Source organism: Microplitis mediator, chromosome 6 (assembly GCF_029852145.1).
Source record: "Microplitis mediator isolate UGA2020A chromosome 6, iyMicMedi2.1, whole genome shotgun sequence".
NCBI classification, from domain to species: domain Eukaryota; kingdom Metazoa; phylum Arthropoda; class Insecta; order Hymenoptera; family Braconidae; genus Microplitis; species Microplitis mediator.
The window spans coordinates 5,778,022-5,799,771 of record NC_079974.1 but is presented as its reverse complement, the minus strand read 5'-3'; the positions used below and the strand labels follow the sequence as shown (position 1 = coordinate 5,799,771).

Genomic DNA, 21,750 nt, shown 5'->3' with positions numbered 1-21,750 from the left:
AAATCATTTTTAATCATTTTGTTTAATCAGGGTCATCTTTCTCTTACAAATTAATATAACAACGACTCTGATTGATGAATGAAGCTTGTTGGCCATCAACTTTCTTGAAAATTTCAGATCGATCGAAAATTTTTTTTTTTACTTTTTTGGAAATTTCTCACAAATGACTATCGATTGATTCCAAAATCTATTCAACTCTAGAACTCAATAAAATGCATTGTTTGCCGCCTCAAACATCAAAATCGATTAATTCGTTCACGAGATATCGTGGGAGAAATAAATGCTAAAAAACAGGTTTTTTTTCGAAAACCATTGCATAGACAAGTACAGTGCTCCCTCTCTATAATTCTCAACTCGGGGCTAAAATTCTAAGAATTCCTTCTTAAAGGACCCCACTTTTTCTTAAAAGTACTAAACAGAGAGATGCGCGCGCATTCTTTCTGAATGTACACAAATATATTTTGTATACAATGTAACGAGAGCCCTCAAAATGAGGGGAAGTAGAATCATAGCGAGGGGAATTATAGAGAGGGAGCACTGTATTTTCGAGCTCAAAAATGTAGTCACAACAATGTTTTCGAGCTCAAAGAGCTCGAAAACAGCGGGAAGTTTTGGGGCTGACCCGCAGGGTCAACTGTTGCCCAGATTTTTTTTTTCATTTTCTTGCATTGTCATCCAAGTCTGAGCTATGTTCAAAATTTCAAGTCTCTAGTTTATCAGAATGATAGATTAAAATCAATTACAAAATTCCGCCTGAACAGAGATACATGAAAGCGAGTTAATAAACACGTGGTAAAATAAATACAGTGTTACTTCTCAGGTTCCTTATGGAGAGGTCGAGACAGTCCAGTTCTCATTTACGTATACACTTCGTTGTGTCTAATACAGATGAACTGCACCGACGTTCTAAAAATGCTTATCAGCGATATTTCCGTTCGAACGGCTCAGAAATGATAATTGGGTATTTATAATTAAATGCATATTAATTGTTAAATAATAAAATATTACGGGAGCGTAACAGTTTATTTAAAATTATAATTAAAACTGATTTATAAAAAAAAAAAATTCCATTTTTTTAAACATGTTAACGATTGATATTATTGAATTTTAATTTTAACATTGTCTTATTTAGTCTTTTAACTAAACAAATTCATATTTTTTTATAATAATAAATTGCATTTACTAATTAATTTAAAGCGATAAAATAAATTACCCGGATACACCAATTATTGACAGGTTAAAAACCCGACTGATCTAACTATTGACATGCTGTTGCTCCAATTATTGACACCCTTAATGCGCATGCGTCATTGATCTGTTGAACTTTATATTTACTTTTTGAAAATGAAGTTAATTTTTAATTTAACTAAATAAATATTTATTTTATAATGTTTTTCACTCGCCTTTATTTTAAACACGAAACTAATAAAAATGTTTTTCAATTAAATAAAAATCAATTAATCATTTTGTTAATAACAATTTAATATTATACATATGACAGCGTGGGTTCTCGAATATTATGGTTTAAGTTTTTAATGGATTTATGTTTGAAAAAAAAGACGTTATGGCGCTGTCTACTGACCTGTCAATATGAGATACAACTTCAATATTATGTACTAATCATTTACATCCACTATTTTAAAATTAAAAAGCATATAATTCACTGTAAATATATGATATTTTTATTTTATTTATTTATAAAAAAAAAAATTGATGTGATTAAATGGAAAAAATAATTTAAAATTATCGTTTCAAACGACTGCTTTTCTAACCGCAATAGTTAAGAAAATTGACGCTTACAAGCTGTTTCGATAGACTCGAATAAATTTTGTTTTTTTTATTAATGAATATTTAATATTTTTCACTAATAATAATTTTTTTTCGATTTCTTAAATTATATAGATTGTTTAAAAATGTATACGATCATTATTAATATAATAGGTAATTAAATATGTTCTAAAATGGGATAGAGCGTCGATAATTTGACCCCCGTCAATAATTGGTGCTTTTACCTTATATACCCAACCCAAGTGGCCAGCTTAGCTTTTTGTTGGCTTTTAGTTACCTATTTGAAGTCAACTTTTTTCTATTTCTAAATGATATCAAAATGGTAACAAAAAGTACTTTTGAAAAAGAAAACTTTTAAAAGTTATCTTAAAGTTATCATAAAAATGTTAACAAAATATAATATGAAAAAGTTAGCAAAATGTTACCATAAAATGTTGTGGTGAATGGTGACTTTTTAGAGATAAATAAAAGTTACCAATTTAATGTTGATAATTTTCATCCCAAAAATGTTATATATATTTTGACTATATAGTATTATTCAAAAGATAGCATTTTACTGTCAACATTTTTCCAACAATTTTAGGTTAACATTTTGCTATTATTATAGTATTTCATTTTGTGATCAATTTGTTGGGAAGTGGCCAAATGTTAAATTTTTTGTATCGAAAAAATTAACAAAAAAAATGTCCACCAAAATGTTAACTTTTTTCTGTCTCAAAAAGATAACTTTTTGGTGACAAATTGTTAACTATTTATTGACATTTTCATAACTTAATGTTGACATTTTACAACTTTTTGCTAACAAATCACAATGTGTTTTATGTTACCAAAAACATAACAAATTGTTAACTTGTCATTGGCAACAAATTGATGGAAAAAAGTTGACTTCAATTTGACAAATTTGTCTTATTTTAGTTGATTTAATATTAACAATTTTGAGGATCATTAGAGGTCAGGGGTAGTATAAACCGCGGGAAATTTGAAAATTTACAAATAAACAAACATAAATTCTAAAAATATTCGATCATGAAATGAAATATTTATTTTTTCTTGTTTAATATATTGAATCAACTAAACAACATTTTTAAAATTGTGTTTATGTTTATTTGTAAATTGTAATCACTCGCAGTTTATTGTGACAAATGTAAAATTTTTTAAAATTGGAATGCTTAAATTTATTAAAAATTTTTTTACAACACAAAATGGCTTATTCTATGTCAGGCACTATTTTTTTGTACTATAATTGTAAAATTATTAAATTATTTTTTACTTTAATTAGGTCTAGTTACAAACTCATAGGTTTTATATCAATAACAATAATTGTAATAGTAATTGTGAGCTTAATATCAAGACTAGTTTTTGTAACTAGCACTGGTGACACTAACTTATAGTTTTATTTTTATCTGATAAGCTTACTTTTATATTTTGAGTTTGTTAATTTTGAGATTGAGTAACGCAAAGCATGAGAAGAAACATGCTGAGATTTTAATCTCACCGTGTAATCCGGACCATGTCACTTCCCTCGCAGATTTGAATCACGGTGGAAACACGGTGGGTTTGTTCCATTTTACCACGTGATTATTAAATATCTATCAATAAAAAATATTAAATAAATACATGTTGCGTACGTCGTTTTAGTTGTCGTGGTCCAAGCAAATCAAGCGGTTTTCGTTTCCGCTGTCGAAAATTTTCCATGATTATAAGAAAAAATTTACCTCTTATGAGCCGTTGAGTATTGTTGATCAATAGTTATCAATAGTTAAAAATAATATTATAAATAATATCACAATATTTTATAGACAAAATAATATCAGGTTATATTGTTCGCATCACTCTCGAGCGTTTACATATCTAAAATGGCGGCTTATATAGCGTTTACCACCTTTTTTGTAGGTGAAAACATTTAAATGTTAACAAACTGATAACAAAATGAAATACTATAATAATAGCAAAATGTTAACCTAAAATTGTTGGAAAAATGTTGACCGTAACATGCTATCTTTTGAATACTATATAGTCAAAATATATGTAACATTTTTGGGATGAAAATTTTCAACATTAAATTGGTAACTTTTATTTATCTCTAAAAAGTCACCATTTACCACGACATTTTATGGTAACATTTTGCTAACTTTTAAAAGTTATCTTTTTCAAAAGTACTTTTTGTTACCATTTTGATAACATTTAGAAATAGCAAAAAGTTGACTTCAAATAGGTAACTAAAAGCCAACAAAAAGCTAAGCTGGCCACTTGGATATACCTATGTGACTGGAGATAGGCGATAAAAATCGACTAATCGAACTATCGATAGTTTTTACAAACAATCGACTACTATCGAAGCGATATTTTTTGCGTTCGATTGATCGATTGTTGATATTTTTTTTTTCTAAAATATCGAAATTCGATAGTGGAAAAAAAGTTGCTAATTGAATTGCATCATGGAACGCTTTTTTCAAAATATTGAACATAATACTTTCAATATAGTATATTAAAGCAGCCAGTGCAGTATAAATATCTACGTTAAATATAATTAATATATTATGATAAATTATTTAGTAATAATTAATTTATTTATTTTATTCAACGATGAGTTAAAATACAAGTACACAGTTAGAAATTTTGTGTATTTGTGTTAAAAAATTATTTGGTTAAATTTATTGTGTTGATTTTTAACACAGAAATCTCTTAATTCAACACAAACCGTTTGTGTTTATTTACTTTAACAGATTTTTTTGTTAAATGTTCGGAAAATCTAGAATGTAACACATTTCTTGTGTTATTCGAAAATTAACACAAAATTTGTGTTGTTTGACTAAACGTTTCCGCGCAATTCTTCATTACGATAACCAAGCAAAACATTGTAGCAGCATTGCCTGCAGGGTAATTTGGATTATAATTTATTTACAATTAAATTTAGATAACGTTCATACCTTTTTGATCTGGTTCTATTGTGCGCTGAATTGACATAAGTTCTATTAAGGGTAGATCAGTATACTTGAGCTCATTAGGTTATGTGCTTATATTTATTAGTTGATTTTAACACGAAAAATGTGTTAAATTTACACATATGTTCTGTTAAAAGAACAGATTTTATGTGTTCAATTTTATTTAACATAAAATTTGTGTTAAGGATCAACACAAACGCAATGTGTTGAATTGACACAAAAATTTGTGTAGACCGTTTGCAACAGACGATTTGTGTTGAAGTTAACACAATATTTCTAACTGTGTAAGATATATGGTTTTTAGAAAAATTATTTCACATTTAATTATTACCTACACCATTAGAACCTCCAAGACTGAATGATTTATTTACGTTTTATTTGGTAAAACAATAGTAGAAAAAAGATTCAAGCTTTAGTTTAAATTAACTATCGTAATATGATTGTTTACCCTTTTGTTATACTATTTTGAAATTTGATTAAGAAATTTTTTAAATTTCGCGCCATTATTTGCAATCGATATATCGATAGTTTCACCCTGTAAAATCAGACTACCGATTGTCATTTAAAATAAAAATCAATAGTCGACTATCGATATTTTTCTTACTATCGCCTATCCCTAAATGTCATCACTTTACGATTGTCGCGACAAATTTGTTGCCAGGATTAGTGTTTCGTCTACGGTGCACCTGCTTGCTTTAGGCACTACCGCGCAAAATTTTAATGTGACAAATCAATACCACGTAATATGAACAAAAAACTCCTTTTACTAGATATTCATTGGGACAAAACTCTGTACTAACAGAAGGCATTCACAAAATTTAAACATCTCGTCACTCAAAGAAATTTGTAAAGAAAAACAAATACTTAAATAACTTTAGAATTTTCCAAGATAATAAATTGTAAGATCTCGGGGAAAAACACAAGTCTCGAGAACCTTATTTTCTCAAACACTGCCTGTTTAGTTGACCCTTTAGAGTCTGACCTTGATACCCCACTCTTCGGTCTGGCGGAGCCCGATAGAATTAGGAAGAGCACGAAGCAAATGTGACAGGGCCGTATTAAAAGAGGAAGAATTTCACCTAAGCGGGAAGTAACAATTATTGTATTTTTTATTTTTAATTTATTAAATAATAAATATCAAAGGACTTAAATTCAAAGTAAAAACAATATTTGGTTTCATTATAAATATAGCTAAGTAATATTGCAATTACATAGCAATGTATAAAATTTTTTAAATTTTTTTAACCTTACTTTTGGAGATTCTTCACGTCAACAGTACTAACTACGGCTCTGTCGATGAATGCAGCGCGAGATTCAAACGAGTGGAAGGGTACTCACAGGCTCACTACTACTCTCACATGTCACTCATACATGCTCACGGGACTCTACGATTCGCGCTCTCCCCACTAGCCTCAAACGGAGACGTTTCGAGATCCTCTGACTCTAAAGGATTGAATAATAGGATCACAGAAAATTGTGTAATTTATTTAATAAAAACGAAAATGTTGTGAAATAATGTAATTTTTGTAAGATTACGGAAAAACTCTGGTACCTAAATCAGACGATACTTAAGCCGATGAAGGACCTCGATAAAACCGGGATATTCTATGTTGATCATAGAAGAGAATGTTGGCATAGAAGCGTCTCGGGTCTTAAAACATCATACGACAGGGAAAAACCTTAACAACGTTGGGTAACAGCCTGGGTGCAGAATAGACGGAGCAGCTGGACAAGAGGAGACTCGATCTTGCTGAAAGGAGTCGCTCACGTGACGCCAGATGGGGTAAGCCCCTAGGATGGGCCCAATCGGCACTTATACCATCACCTCAGCCTTGAAATTTGCAATAATTTCACGCAGGTTTTGCTAAGACAGTAAGACGGAACCTTTTGGTACCCCTAGCTCTCAAAGCATAATTTGTAAATTCATTCTTAATAATATATTGACAATGTTGATTTATGCCGCCTTTAACCAAAAATTTACATTATTTAAACATTTTATTTAGTTCATATTTATTTGATATAAAAAAAAATTTCACGTATCCCGCATGAAAAAACTTCATATCTGAAAAAATATATGAATATTACAATGTGATATATTGCACAATATATAAAATAATATTTATATTTTTGCCATATTAATATATTATAATATATTGAAAAAAATATATTGCTACAATATATTGATCATATATTTATCAATATAACTTTTTTCATGTATGTTTAGCATATATATCTTGGTATATTTTATTATATATTGATATATTGTATTGAAAGTAGTATCTTTGTTAATATACAGTATGATGTATATTTTTTATATAAGTTTTCCAGTGTATTGCAAAATATATGGTACTCCATATATTTTCCAATATATTGCAAAATATATAGTACTATACATATTTTTCGTACTATGGTATGTTACATAGCAAAAACCATGCATTTCAGTTTGCAATTTTCATTTCTATGCTATTAGGCAGCTTTAAAAAAATATAGGTGTATAAAGACTATAATTTTTAATATATCGAGAAAAAAATAATTTTTTATCTATTGGAAAAATATACCATAAACCATAGATTTAAACATATAAGTTCTTCCATATACGATCAATTATATACAGACAATATATCACTAATTATATGAGTCAAAATATATGTAAATTTTATTATATTGTACTTTATAAATTACATATATACTATCCATGTATGACAAAAATATATTGAGAATTATATGAGATTATATATATAGAGAAATATAAAACATTATATAAAAAGAAATATATTATTAAAAATATATACTCCAATATATGTAAAAAACATATATTCGTGAATATAAATATTTTTGCCGCCATATATTTATCACATATTCACCATATATATTTTTAACAATATATAGCTTTTCCATGCGGGGAACTCAAATATTAATTTTTCCTGTATAAACAATAAATTTTAATATTTATTCTATAGTTATTTGCGTTTGAATTACAAGTTAAAGAATTACTATTTAGAATGATAATATTTACTAATGATTTTATCATTATATTATTTGTCGGCTCTTAATGTACACAGTTTATTTATCTCCGTGTAATTTAATTTTCAGAAAATTTTAAATTCATTATTTGAGACTTCCACATAAATATTTAATTACGAACTTAATTATTTGCCATCAGGTCTTGAGTCGTTCACAGAAAAATTAATTACGTTCACACCTGAATATTCAAACCCTAATGACCATAATATTTTGAGTCATTAGTCTAATGACTTTTTCTACCTCAGGTACATTTCTTCAGCCCCAAACCATTACTTTCTAATTACCCCCATATCCATTGTTGTGACAATGTCACTGGGACAAAATCTTAAACTGTTTTGTTATAAAATCCTATAAATATCAGAGTCTTGTCAATATTTTTTCACTTTATTCTCGAACTCCATACCCGACAGTTCGTCTGAGAATATATTAAAATTTACGGAAAAACAAAATTGTGTTATTTCAAAGTGCGTAAGCTGTTTCAGTATAAAGTACGAAAGTTTACAGTGAAGTTCGATAGATCCTGAAAAATTTTGTATAAAAATGGCGCAAAAGTGGTATTTGAACAAAGAAGAGCTGAAAAACTCTCCAAGCTTCAAGGATGGTATCAGCGCGGAGAAGGAATTAGACCATAAACAACAAGCCGCTTACTTAATAAACGATTTAGGCAAGCGGCTTAAATTATCAGAAGTTTGTGTACAAACTGCCATAGTGTACATGCGCCGATTTTTCATTCACCATTCATTGGCCAAGTTTCATCGGTATGAAGTTGCAACGGCGGCAATTTTTGTGGCGGCAAAGGTTGAAGAAGAGCCACAAAGATCGAAGGAGGTAATAAGTGCTCTTCATATCTGTTTGAAGAAAACCAGGGATCAACAACTGGACACTACGACTGGCGAGTTCCAGGAGAATGTCAAGGCACTCATAGTAAATGAGCGCATTCTTCTGGCAACACTGGGATTTAAGATGGGGGTTAATCACCCTCATCATTACATCACGGAATTCTGCAGAGAAATAAAAGCTTGCAAACAACTATGCAAGATTTTTCTGCAGATGGCGAACTACACGTTACAGATGACATCAATGTGCCTGAAGTACAAACCGGCAGTTGTGGCGTCGTATTGTATTTATTTCACCATCCAATCGTCGCAGTGGAAGATTCCCGAAGTCATAGATGGGAATCTTTGGTTTTGGCTGCTCGATACAAAAGTGACCTTCGATCTGCTGATAAAGATGGACAGGGAGTTCAAAGAAGTCTTAAATAAACTGTCACCGAAAATACAAAAACACGTGATGTGTTTATTTAAAAATCCACCTGTCCGAATTAACTCAATGACTCGGATAGTGACAAGCCCCAGTTCATCGGATCAAGAAAGTGTTTCCACTAAAGCTGAATTGAAGCAATCAAGTATTCGACAGAAAATCAGCTATCAGGAGTATCGTGATAGACTGATGAAGAAAAAATGTGCGGATTCAGATGGGTCGTCAACATCTTCACCTCAAGCTGCTGGATAAGTACAAGATAATTCGGTTGGAAGTACCTGTCAACTTGTACCAGCAACTGCGAAGGATCAGGAAATAACAATCGAAGTCCTAGATAACTACATCCGTAAGCGTGAGAGTTATCATGATATGGGCAGCATTTTTTGTTCTTCTAAAAAACGTAAGCTAGCATAGTTTTAATAAGAGTTTTTAATAATAATTGTAATTTTTCGTAAATAATTTTTCATGACACGGTCATTTATTACTATAAAATATTATTTTAGTTTTTATTATTTTTATAAATTAAATATTAAGTATAAGTTTTAATTGTATAAATGAATCATGATTATATTGTAAAAATTTACGTTTTATTTAATAATTTTAATATTTTTTTTGTAAATAACGAAATAATAATGTAATTAAAATTAATCATAATGTACCATAGGCTCAATCTTAATTTTTGAAAAATAAAATATTGAAATAAGCGAATTCCTCACTCTTTTTCATTTATCAATAAATTTTATTTTAATATAGTTAATTATTTTATATAAGTAATTTAATTTTAAGACTAATAATCAATTTCCTAAATTCCAAATCATTCCAAAATCTTCTAAAGAACACAGAATAAAAACAAAAAATTTAATTCAAAATATAACTTTCTAATTTAAAAAATAAAAAATTACTACGGATAAAAAATTAAAAAAAAAATATGATCCTGAAATTAGCAGATAATTAAAAATGTTCCAATTTTTTTTCAACAATTTAATTAAAAAAATAATAAAAAAAAAAAAAAAAATATGCACATATATAAAGTTTAAAAAAAACCATAGGTGTAATTTTTTTAAATGTAATGTTTTAAAAAAAAATCCAAAAATTATTAGACGTCGGCTAATTTTAGTGTCATAAATTTTTTTTTTTAAGTTGAAAAAAAAAGTAATTATCTAATAATTTTCTTAACAAATATAAGGTAAAAGAGCCAGTTATTGACCCTGGCCTAGTTTCTGACCTTTATAACTTTTTTTTTACTTACTTAACCCGTTGAGGACACACGGGGTCCAGCGGGGTCTTTTTAGATTTAAAAACGTTTCAATATTTGTCCGGGGTCCATTGGACCCCATGTGTCCTCAACGGGTTAAAAAACTATAACTTTAAAAAGAAAATCAATTTTTTCTTAACTTATTGTAATTTAATCTGAACCTAATTAATGGCAATTTAAAAAACATACAAAATATTAGCTGTATAAAAACAAATATTTTAGCCATAAGCGGCTGAGGAAGCGATTTTTAAGTGGAGTCTAAACAGTTTAGGTTAGGAGGTATGATGATTGAATCAGTGCACTAATTATCATGTAAGTAAAAAAATTTAACGAAAAATAGATGGATAGATCGATATTTAATTAAAATTTATTTTAATACATTTATAAAACATATTAAAATGAGTTTTGTTTGTGAAATTTGAAGCTCAATAACTAGGCTCATTTTTAAAGGTATGTTGGGGTTGTTGACCCTAAAATTATAATTTACTGCGAACGAGATCATCTGTTTAATTACATGTCTATAAAATGTAAAAATAGCAATATTCATAATTTTCTTCATATATTTTCTACTATTATTCACAATACAGTGATAAATTAACATTTGATATTCATGTTTAAAAATAAAAGATCATAATTAGATCTAGAAAATACAAATTCTTGGCGTGATAAAATTATTGTAAGAAATGTCAATTTCGATAGTAATTAAATTGTTATGACTCTTTTAGTTTAATAATATTTTTATTATGACAAAATTAATTTTGTTATTGTTTTTTTATGCAAGAGTAAAAAGAAGATAACGAGCTACAATGAAAAATAATGAGAACAGGCGCTAGCTAAAGTGACTTTAATTATTTATATTTTAAATATTGAAAAATTATGCTTTTGTTGTGATAAATATTTGATTTATTTATCTAAATAATACTTTAAGTTTATTAAAACTTGGTAAGTACTTCATAACCTAATCATGGTTTGTGTAATTTGGGAGTCAGAAACTAGGCCACTGTGGGGGTCAGAAACTGCGACCTGAAAAATTCTGAGGGTCAGAAACTAAGTCTCTGAATGTCAATTTTTAAAACGTCAATTTAAATTATTAATTCAATTCAAATAATTATGACTTTATTTGACAAATCATAAACTAGTCGATAGAATAATTGTTTTTCTCATTAAATTAAATCTTACATTAATTGTTATAATAGAACCCCAACCAGCACTCTAAAAAAGTCAGAAACTGGGCCCCTAACCTTAGTAATTTTTCTATAAATTATAACTAAAAAATACCGTAAAATTCTCTAAGTTTAGATTGAAAAATTATAATAATTTTATTTATGATACTGAAGTTAGCAGACGTCTAATAATTCTTTGTTTTTTTTTTTAGACGATAAACCATAAAAAAAAATATTTGAAAAAATTGCACCTGTAGTTTTTAAAATTTTCTAAATGTGCATATTTTGATTTTATTTTTTTACAATTGATTTATTGAAAAATAACAATTCAAAAATTTTTAAATGCCTGCTAACTTCAGGATCATATTTTATTTTACTATTCCTGAATGTAAATTTATTATACTAACCCTAGCAGTATTGACGTCACCGTAAAAACGTGGTGAAAACACGGAGTTTCTACGGTGTTAACTCCCTTACAGTGTTTCCACAGTGTATCGACGGAGTTACGACGGTCCCGACTAGAATTTCTTCCTGATTTGCCTGAAGTACCATAAGGACCTTATCGGGTTAATATAAGGTTTGCCTTATCAGGACAAACCTGACAAGTTCCTTGTCAGGACCTCATCAGGATATCCTTATTCAAAAAAAAGTTATTTGCCACCGGGTCAACCTGACGAGTTCCTGATCGGGACCGTATCTAGATATCTCTTTTAAAAAAAAAGTTATTTGCCATCGGGTCAACCTGACGAGTTCCTGATCGGGACCGTATCTAGATATCTCTATTAAAAAAAAAGTTATTTGCCATCGGGTCAACCTGACGAGTTCCTGATCAGGACCTTATCTGGATATCCTTATTCAAAAAAAAGTTATCCCATCTCTTTAAATATTCCATTTACAGGCTAAAAATTTAAAAAAGTACAAAAGAATATTATATAAAAATCACGTCAATCATTGTAGCACAGATTTTTTACTTTTTCATCAGTCATTCTTTGACATCATAATGAATATTATATTTACACTTTCAAGATCACTTGTGTATGTTAGCCCAGTGGATAGCATCGACGACTTTGAATCGAAAGGACGCAGGTTCGAGCCCAGCAGTTATCGGGATTTTTTCATCAATGAAAAATATGTTTACTTCCTTTAATTAATGCTCTCAATACAATAGATAACATTCTCGATCGAATTAAAATTCTCTTATTTTTTTTTTTGCAATTTAATATTTTTTTAAAAATAATTACTAATAAGGTAATCCTGATAAGGATTTGATGAGGATATCCTTGTAAGGACCTGATAAGGCAATCCTGATAAGGACGTGATGAGGATATCCTGGTAAGGTCCTGATAAGGCAATCCCGATAAGGACCTCATGGGTCTTAAGCGTTACATCCATATCAGGATCCTCGTCAGGATACCCTGATCGGGACCTTATTTGAAATAAGGTTAACCCGATAAGGACCTCGTCAGGCCCTCATGAAAAACTCTAGTCGGGCGTGTTTTGATGGTAGAAGGGCGACGTTTCTTGTGCAGTTATGAGAGAAGGTTTCTCTCGTGTTTTCTTCGAGTTCGCCCAGAGTTTTCATTGTGTTTTTTTGGACTTTCGTCGGTGTTTTGCCGGTGTTTTCTAGGAGTTTCTCCGGAGTTTTGTTAGAGTTTTCGCGGAGTTTCGTTGGGGTATCGTCGAAGTTTTAGCGGCTTTAACACGGAGTTTTGATGGAGTTTTTTCGGAGTTTTAAGGGTGTACTGTCGATATATTCTTGGAATTTTTTGATAGATTCGCGGCTTTCCAACGGTATTAAGTATATGATGTAGTGTATACTAGAATTTGATTATGAAGTAAATGATATTTTGTTTCAAAGTAAATGGTATTTTGTTTTTTAATTGAAAAATTTAATTCAAATAAGAATAAAGTACTAATTATAAAATGCATATCTCTGTAATTATAAGCAAATCTATTTTTCAATTAAATTATTGATCATATTGGTTTATCTTAAATAATTAATTTGATTAAAGAATAATCGATGACTTAATAACAAAACTTGTTCCTTTAATTGTTTAGCGAAACTTTGATCGATCATTCCCGAAAAACGTTTCGATAGGTCAGTTTGAAAATTTACAGGGTTATTAGGGTTACATTAAGATAAAAATGTCCCTGGCAACATTATTTTTTTATCGATTTTTGCAGAGAAGCGGTTGATTTACTAACAAACCATAAAAAGTCATTTTTTGCACTTACTTCTAATGGATGTTGAAAATAAAAAAAATTTTTTTTTTTTAAAAATGATGAGGGTCTTGTAGGGAATTGATTCAAGTTTTTACCGCCGTCCTTCAATTTACTGTGCGATCATTGGTACCTGAAATATCAATGATCAAAGCCAAAAGGATCATATTTGTTTGAAGGCTGATATCTCTGCGACAAATTGTCCTACGAGGTTAAAAAATAAAGCCAAATTGAAGCTGAATTAATTTGCTAAACGACCTATGCATTGGTTTAGTTGAAAGAATTTTTCTACGGTTCGTGGGCTCTTCGGAAAAAAAAAAAATTTTGAAATTTTTTGTCTCGCGGTATTTCTCATGTTTGCGCAATAGCCGGAGCTCTCAAAACATTTTGAAAAAATGCACCGAAACTAGACATTTCAAGCTCTAAAATGCTTTTTTTTTAAATCTCGATACGATTATTTTTCACAAAGTTACAGCCTTCCAAAAATCACTAAAAAGTTTATAAAATTATTCTGTTCCTTTAATTTTTTGCGTAAGTGTATATTGAAAAAAAATATATTGCTACAATATATTAATTATATATTTATCAATATAACTTTTTAACTTCCCGCTAAGAAAATCGACGATTTTCGAAAAATTGGGAAGTTATTGTTTTCACCCCGATTTGCGAAAATCAAAATTTCATCAGATGTCGACGTTTTGAGGTTATAGGAAGCTGTTCTGACAATGGTCAGAATGATGTCCATGTGTGTGTGTACGTGTGGTTTTTTGCGAATATCTTCGAAACAACTCAACCAAACAATTTCAAAATATTATCAGCTCTAGAACTTAATAAAATACGCCGATTGTCGCCTCAACCATCAAAATCGGTCAATTCGTTCCTGAGATATCGTGGGGGAAAAAAATGCTAAAATCGGTTTTTTTCGAAAACAATGGAATACAAACGTATTTTATAGAATTCGAAAAATTTCAAATGTGAAATATAAAATCGTGCATGTAATTCGTCTTGCACCCTACTGTGATCAATAATAAAAAAAAAATCTGGGCGTCGGTTGACCCTGCGGGCCAGCCCCAAAACTTCCCGCTGTTTTGTTGTGAGTAAATTGTTGTGAGTAAATTTTCGAGCTCTTCGAGCTCGAAAATACTATTGTATCCCATTCTTTTTGAAAAAAACCGTTTTTAGCATTTCTTTCTTCCACGATATCTCACGAACGAATAAACCGATTTTGATGGTTGAGGCGGCAATCGGCGTGTTTTATTGAGTTCTAGAGCTGATTAGATTTTGAAGTCGATCGTTCGAGTCGTTTCTACACAGAAAAAAAGAATTTCTTGGCGCAAGAAATATTTTGTATTATGAATTGAAGACAAAAATTTTTCTTGGCTCAAGAATTTTTTTCTCGCCTAAAAAATTTTTTTCTTGTTCCGAGAAAATTTTTTCTTACCCCAAAAAATGTTTTGTTTTCACTTTATAATACAAAAAATTTCTTGGGTCAAGTAAAAATTTTCTTAGAACAAGAAAAAATTTTTTGCGCCAAGAAATCCTTTTTTTCTGTGTAAGAAATCAATAGAAAACTAAAAAAAAAAAAAAATTTTTTTTCCGTAATTCGCTAATATTTTCGAATCTACTTGATCAAATGATCCGAAAGTTTCAGAAAAGTTGATGGCCAACAAGCTCTTTCGATTGCCGCCTTAACCATCCAAATCGGCTCATTAGTTAAAAAGTTATAAGCCGGTCACACACATACATATACACACACACACACACACACACACACACACACACACACACACACACACACACACACACACACACACACACACACATACACACACATACATACAGCCACTCGGACATCATTCTGAAAATAGTCAGAATAGCTTCCTAGAACCTCAAAACGTCGACATCTGATGAAATTTCGATTTTTGCAAATCGGGGTGAAAACAATAACTTCCCAATTTTTCGAAAATCGTCGATTTTCTTAACGGGAAGTTAAAAAAAAAAAAAGAAGTCCGACTGGGACCCTGAACGATCTCAGTGCAGACGTTGTAAAGGGTTCCTGGGATTCTGTAGTCAATTAGTAAGACTAGGATATCTCTTTCAATCTGAAAGAACTGAAGGATTTTTCTAGAAGACTTACTAAAGACTGGTATAGTCCTTAAGAGAAGTCTGGCAGTGGACCCTGAATAACCACAGTGTAGACGTTGTTGAAGAGTTCCCGAGATTCTGAAAGAAGTCTGGCTGAGGGCTCTGAACGATCTCAGTGGTAACATTGTTTAAGGGATTCTATAAGGACTAGGAATGTTCTGGGATTGAGTATATTAGCTAAAGGGGTCTGGCTGCGGGACCTGAACGATTAATCGTTGTAAGAGGTTCCAGGGATTTCTCAGTCATTGATCGGAGACTGGATATTCCTTTTAATCTAAGTGAGCTCAACAAGGATCAAAAGTTTGATTTTGAGGACTTATCAATGGCTAAGAGCAACCTGACTGGAGCTTTGGGATCCATTCGGCGTTGACATAGCCAACATTTTTGTTAAGTAGTGCACGACTTTTGGGAGATAGGTGGAAACCCTGGAGAGTTTCCGAGGAGCTTTTAGGGAGAAAAATAAAATTCGTTGCAACGTGTGTTATTCATTATCATTGGTATGTAAACTCGAGATGACATATCAGAGAATGGTCTGGATGAATCGAACGACAAAACATGAGCATGTAAGATCAAAAAGTACTAAATTGATTACACTGAAAGTTTATAAACTAACAACTGATAAATAATATGTAACGATGAAATATGTTTAAATATGAAATTTAATAAAATCTTAGAGATACTCGTTTTGCTTTCTTTATTATGTGCAGATAATATTTCCACTTTTATTGGGGAAGGAGAGAAGGAGTCCATTCCTAATCTTTCAACGAGGAGAGGAAAGAATTCATGTTCCCATCCTGAATCTGTTTCTATTCCCATTGAAGGTCCATCAAACCAAGAGGAGGGTTACAGTTTTAATTTTATTTATTTTGATTCGAAAAATAGGAAAATAGAGTCACGTACATTAATTAACTTCTTAGCAGAATATTTTTTTTTTCAATTATTAGTTCAATTAGATTATAGATGATTTTTTTAAATTTTTTTATCATCTTTGCGTTAGCCTACAGGGCTGTTTTTGGGCTATGGTGTTTTTTTCCCTGTAGGATGATAGATAGGGTGTGTTGGGACCATAGCAGAATCGAACCGAGATCGTAGATGGTTTTAATTTTAATTAAGTTCGATTCTTCCAGCTCAATTTTTCTCGGGACGATAATTTATTGAGAAGGGGGTAGTGTAACGAATGTGAATCTGACCTTTTAAAATATCTGAATAACTAGAAAACAAATGCCTTCTTCGCTTGTTTTATAGAAATGCGACTAGAGTCAGTCAGGCTTAATTTGACAGCATAACAGCACACATCTGTATTCAATAAACTATGTCTTTTACTGCTGTTAAATGTGGTGTTATTATTTCTAGTTTAATATATACATACACATAAATTTTTTAACGAATGGTATTTTTGAGCCCTACTCAACTAATTATGATAGGTTGTGACAAAATTCCTTGAAAAATCGACCATGAGGACAAATACAATAGTTAGATTTTAGAAAAATAACCCAGCGAAGCGGGCGTTCATAGCTAGTATATAATAGGGTGGGCCAAAAAAGTGACTATTTTTAGGTAGATTTTTCTAAAATCTAACTATTGTATTTGTCCTCATGGTCGATTTTTCAAGGAATTTTGTCACAACCTATCATAATTAGTTGAGTAGGGTTCGAAAATACCATCCGTTAAAAAATTTATATATGTATGTATATATATATATATATATATATATATATATATGGGATATAACGCAGTTTTGAGGACACGATTACGCCTACAATTCTTATCAGATCTTAATGAAATTTTTCACACTTATTCTATGGGCGATTATCACGGTTAAGTTCGAAGATGGGCAAAATCGGTTGATTAGTTTAGAAGTTATGGCTTTTTGAAATTTCCATGATTTTTTGAAGAAATCAATTTTTTTCCACATTCAAGTTCATATAATTTTAAAACTAATACTCATAGACAATTTCCGTAAAAAGTATCTGAAAGCTTGTCTAATAAGCTTTAATTTATGACCTTAGACTTCATATTTCGACCATTTCATCCTATAATTTGATGGCCTTGAAAATTTTAATGGAATCAAAAAATGTTGAAAATATGGGTTTCATTCCATATAACTTATGAATTTCCCATTATAATCCGGTTTCGTCAGTTGTATTTTATTGTGCACAAAATAACCTGTAAATTTCACTGCTATTTTATATTTTAAAAGTATTTCTTTTATTACTTATGATGAATCAAATGTACCTCTACTCCCTATGATTATCACTGGTCTTGTCATTACGATAGCACCTACAGTTCTTATCGGATCTTAATGAAATTTTTCACACTTATTCTATAGGCGATTATCTTGATCAAGTTCAAAGATGGGCTGAATCGTTCAAATAGTTTTGAAGTTATGGCTGTTTAAAATTTTCACGATTTTTCGAAAAAATCAGTTTTTATTCACTTTTAAAGTTTATATAACTTTAAAGCTTAAACTCATAGATAATTTCTGTAAAAAGTATTCCAAAGCTTGACTAATAAGCTTTAATTTATGACCTTAACCTTTATGTTACGAGTATTTCTTTCAATAATTTGATAGCCTTGAAATTTTCATGAAATCAATAAAAGTTGAAAATAAGGTTTTCATTCCACATAACTTATGTATTTTCCATTATAATACAATTTTGTCAGTTGTACTTTATTCTGAACAAAATAAACTGCAAATTTCACAGCTATTTTATATTTTAAAAGTATTTCTTTTAATATTTATGATGTTTCAATCGTACCTGTAGTTTTAAAATTATATCTGATCTTGCCATCGTAATAGCAATTACAATTATGATCTCATACTAATAAAATTTTCTATAGTTTTTTCCGTGAAGGTTATTTGTTAGGTTACCTATAAAATGTTTTGTCGAATCAACTATCTGAAGTTCTCTATCGAAAATAGTCGTTGTCTTTTTTTACCCTCACTCTAAGAAAACGAGCCTAATATCATATCATGTCTATATACACTAACATGTATCACAAGATATGTCTGTATGTGCCTTTTTACAAATCTACCTTCCATTTCGGCTGCCGAATGGCCTTTTTTTTTTTCAAATAACTTAATCTTGGGAATTTTGGACAATAAGTGAAGATGTTATATATTATAAAATTTGAAACGTTTCGCTGATTTATTTCAGTTTCATCAGGCGAACTAACAATCAAAAAATTTGTTTGTTAATAGAAATATTTGACATATGAAACAAATATACCTAAAAATAACAATAGTTACTCTTATGGTTAACATCCTTGTCTAGTTCTTACAAAGTCAATGGATGTAATAGAGTAAAACAGCATATTGATAATCTCAATCATTTTCTCAAATTACAATGTTAACAACTTGCTTAGATTTCTCTCAAATACCATTCATCAAATTAATAAATGAATAAGATAAAATAAAATTCAACAATATCTGTCTGTCAAGTGTGTTTACAACTGACTTACAGGTTAGATCATTTTAATTATTATGGTGAGGATAATTAAAATGATATTTACTACTTTATCTACAATATTTGGCGGGGATACTTAAATGAAGTCCTGCATTTGAGAGACATCACTATACATTTAAATCACCATTATTTATAACTAAATAATGTTTTTTTTTTTCTTTAGTTACAGTGAAAATATTGTTTGAGATGATGAAAAAAAAAATTATCTTAAAATTTGAGCTCTTGATATTAATATTGAGGTGCCTATTTGCAATTTTTTATTTCCCATTTAAATAACATGGCAAAAAAATTTTTTTATCTTTAAAATTTTATTACTCAGTATCTGATTAACGGGTTGCAAAGATTGATACTTGATCTTGGAGGAAATTGGATGATCTACAAAAAAGGTATCTTATGATTTTTCGCTTATTCCACTCGGCTCAAAGTTATTTAATGTTAAAGTTTAACCTTAAACAGTTTATTGGCAATTTCACAATATTTTTAATTTTGACTTTAAAAATATGGTTCAAAAATGAAAAAAATATTTTACTTTATGAAGTACACGTCACATTTTCTGAAAAAATGTTGAATGTTTTTGTAATTATTGATTGCTAATAATTAACATTTCTTACGCTTTAATTAAATTAGAATTTTAAATTTATTTGAATTTTTAATTAGTCCACAGTTTTTATACTCAACTAATAAATAGTCTAGGAAATAAAGATATTGTCTTCACAAATTTTCAATTGAAAATAATTATTTGTATTACAAATTAAATTTTTCTTAATTTATTTCAATCAATATTTTTGTTTAATAAATATGAAATTGCTGTATTAATTGTGATAGTATAGTTGAAAGATAATTAAGATTATACTTGTATTTTATTTTAACTTTAATTCAAGATTCAAGAAATGTCAAGTTTTAAACATTAGTAGGGGTTAACAGATATTTTCGGCTGGGTTTTTTTCGGATACAAAATTTTGAAATACAAAACACAGACCGCACTTTGATGCATTACGGTTTAATCTAGCGAAGTACGCTTTAATTGTTTGATAATATTCGTTTGTTTAAGAGAAAAACTCGGCCAAAGTTTCCATTTATTGTACAAGTGCAACAAAGATAGTACCGTTCGTGTACTCGAGTGTAATAGAGAGAAAAGTGCGAACCCCTGATAAATCAATGATTACAAAAAAAATTCGACGTTTTTTCAGAAAACGTGACGTGTACTTCATAAAGTGAAATATTTTTTTCATTTTCGAACCATATTTTTAAAGTCATAATTAAAAATATTGTGAAATTGCCAATAAACTATTTGAGGCTAAACTTTAACATTAAATAACTTTGAGCCGAGTGGAATTAGCGAAAAATCATAAGAGACCTTTTTTGTAGATCATCCAATTTTCTACAAGATTAAGTATCAATCTTTGCAACCCGTTGATCAGATACTGAGTAATAAAATTTTAAAGATAAAAAAATTTTTTTGCCATGTTATTTAAATGGGAAATAAAAAATTGCAAATAGGCACCTCAATATTAATATCAAGAGCTCAAATTTTAAGATAATTTTTTTTTCCATCATCTCAAACAATATTTTCACTGTAACTAAAGAAAAAAAAAATAGTCATTTTTTTGGCCCACCCTAGTGATCATATATGAACAGGTATGATCATGCAGAGCAATTATTCGGATCTGATCAGATCTGCGTATTCATACATGATCATATATGACCATATCTGAGCATTTTTTCCCGGGCGATTGTAAGCCTTTCAGTTAATTGAAAAAAATCGATTCTTTCTTTTGAAAACAATTTTTTAACATCGATTTTTTGTAAAATTAATTAAAGAAAAAATTTGTTTTTAAAAGTTATTTACTCAGACATTATAAAAATTTCTTGACCAATGCAGCCAAACAAATGATAAACAAGTAAGAGAACCGGTTGAAGTTAGATAAACAATTTATAACTTTATAGATCCAAATTTTTCGCTATTTGAAAAGTTACCCTATTAGCACAGTTTGCTTGAGCAAAAGTTTACTGTACAAAAGTTTCGTTAAATTTTTCTTCAAATTTCCGTCAACTTCAATCTTTATTTCCATTTTTTACGATAATTTGTATGCCACTTGCTACTGAATTTGACGTAAATTTACTGTCCGAATTAGAATGCAAATTCACTTTAAAATTCGACTAGAAAAAAGTTGTCGTTAATTTTTTGTCAATTTATTGTTAATTTGACTTGAAAAATTGTTAAGTATTTTTTTACCGTCAAATTGTAGACAATGTTATGTATAAATTTGCTTACCTTCTGAAATGGTAAGAATGAACATTACCGACTTTTTTTTTTCGTCAAAAGTTACCTTTAAATTGAAGAAAAATTAACCGTAAATTTTTATATTCAACTTTTGCTGTAAAATTGTCGGCAAATTCGGGCAGCAGATTTCAGGTAATTTCAACATCAAATTACCGTCAATTTCAAGCTAAAGTGGCTATTAGGGTAAATAACAATCGAT

The 21,750-nt window shown here is 29.6% G+C and overlaps 3 protein-coding genes across 5 annotated transcripts in view; 1 reads left to right on the top strand and 2 right to left on the bottom strand.

Annotated features, from left to right (window-relative positions):
- Positions 1–21,750, bottom strand: part of LOC130669308 (neurocalcin homolog) — a 131,687-nt gene that overhangs the window by 108,664 nt on the left and 1,273 nt on the right. The window lies entirely within an intron of this gene.
- Positions 1–21,750, bottom strand: part of LOC130669309 (neuronal calcium sensor 2) — an 89,536-nt gene that overhangs the window by 66,651 nt on the left and 1,135 nt on the right. The window lies entirely within an intron of this gene.
- Positions 8,298–9,269, top strand: LOC130670419 (cyclin-T-like). Its single transcript, XM_057473821.1, has one exon. It carries the CDS (start codon positions 8,298–8,300, stop codon positions 9,267–9,269), a length of 972 nt encoding a protein of 323 aa, XP_057329804.1.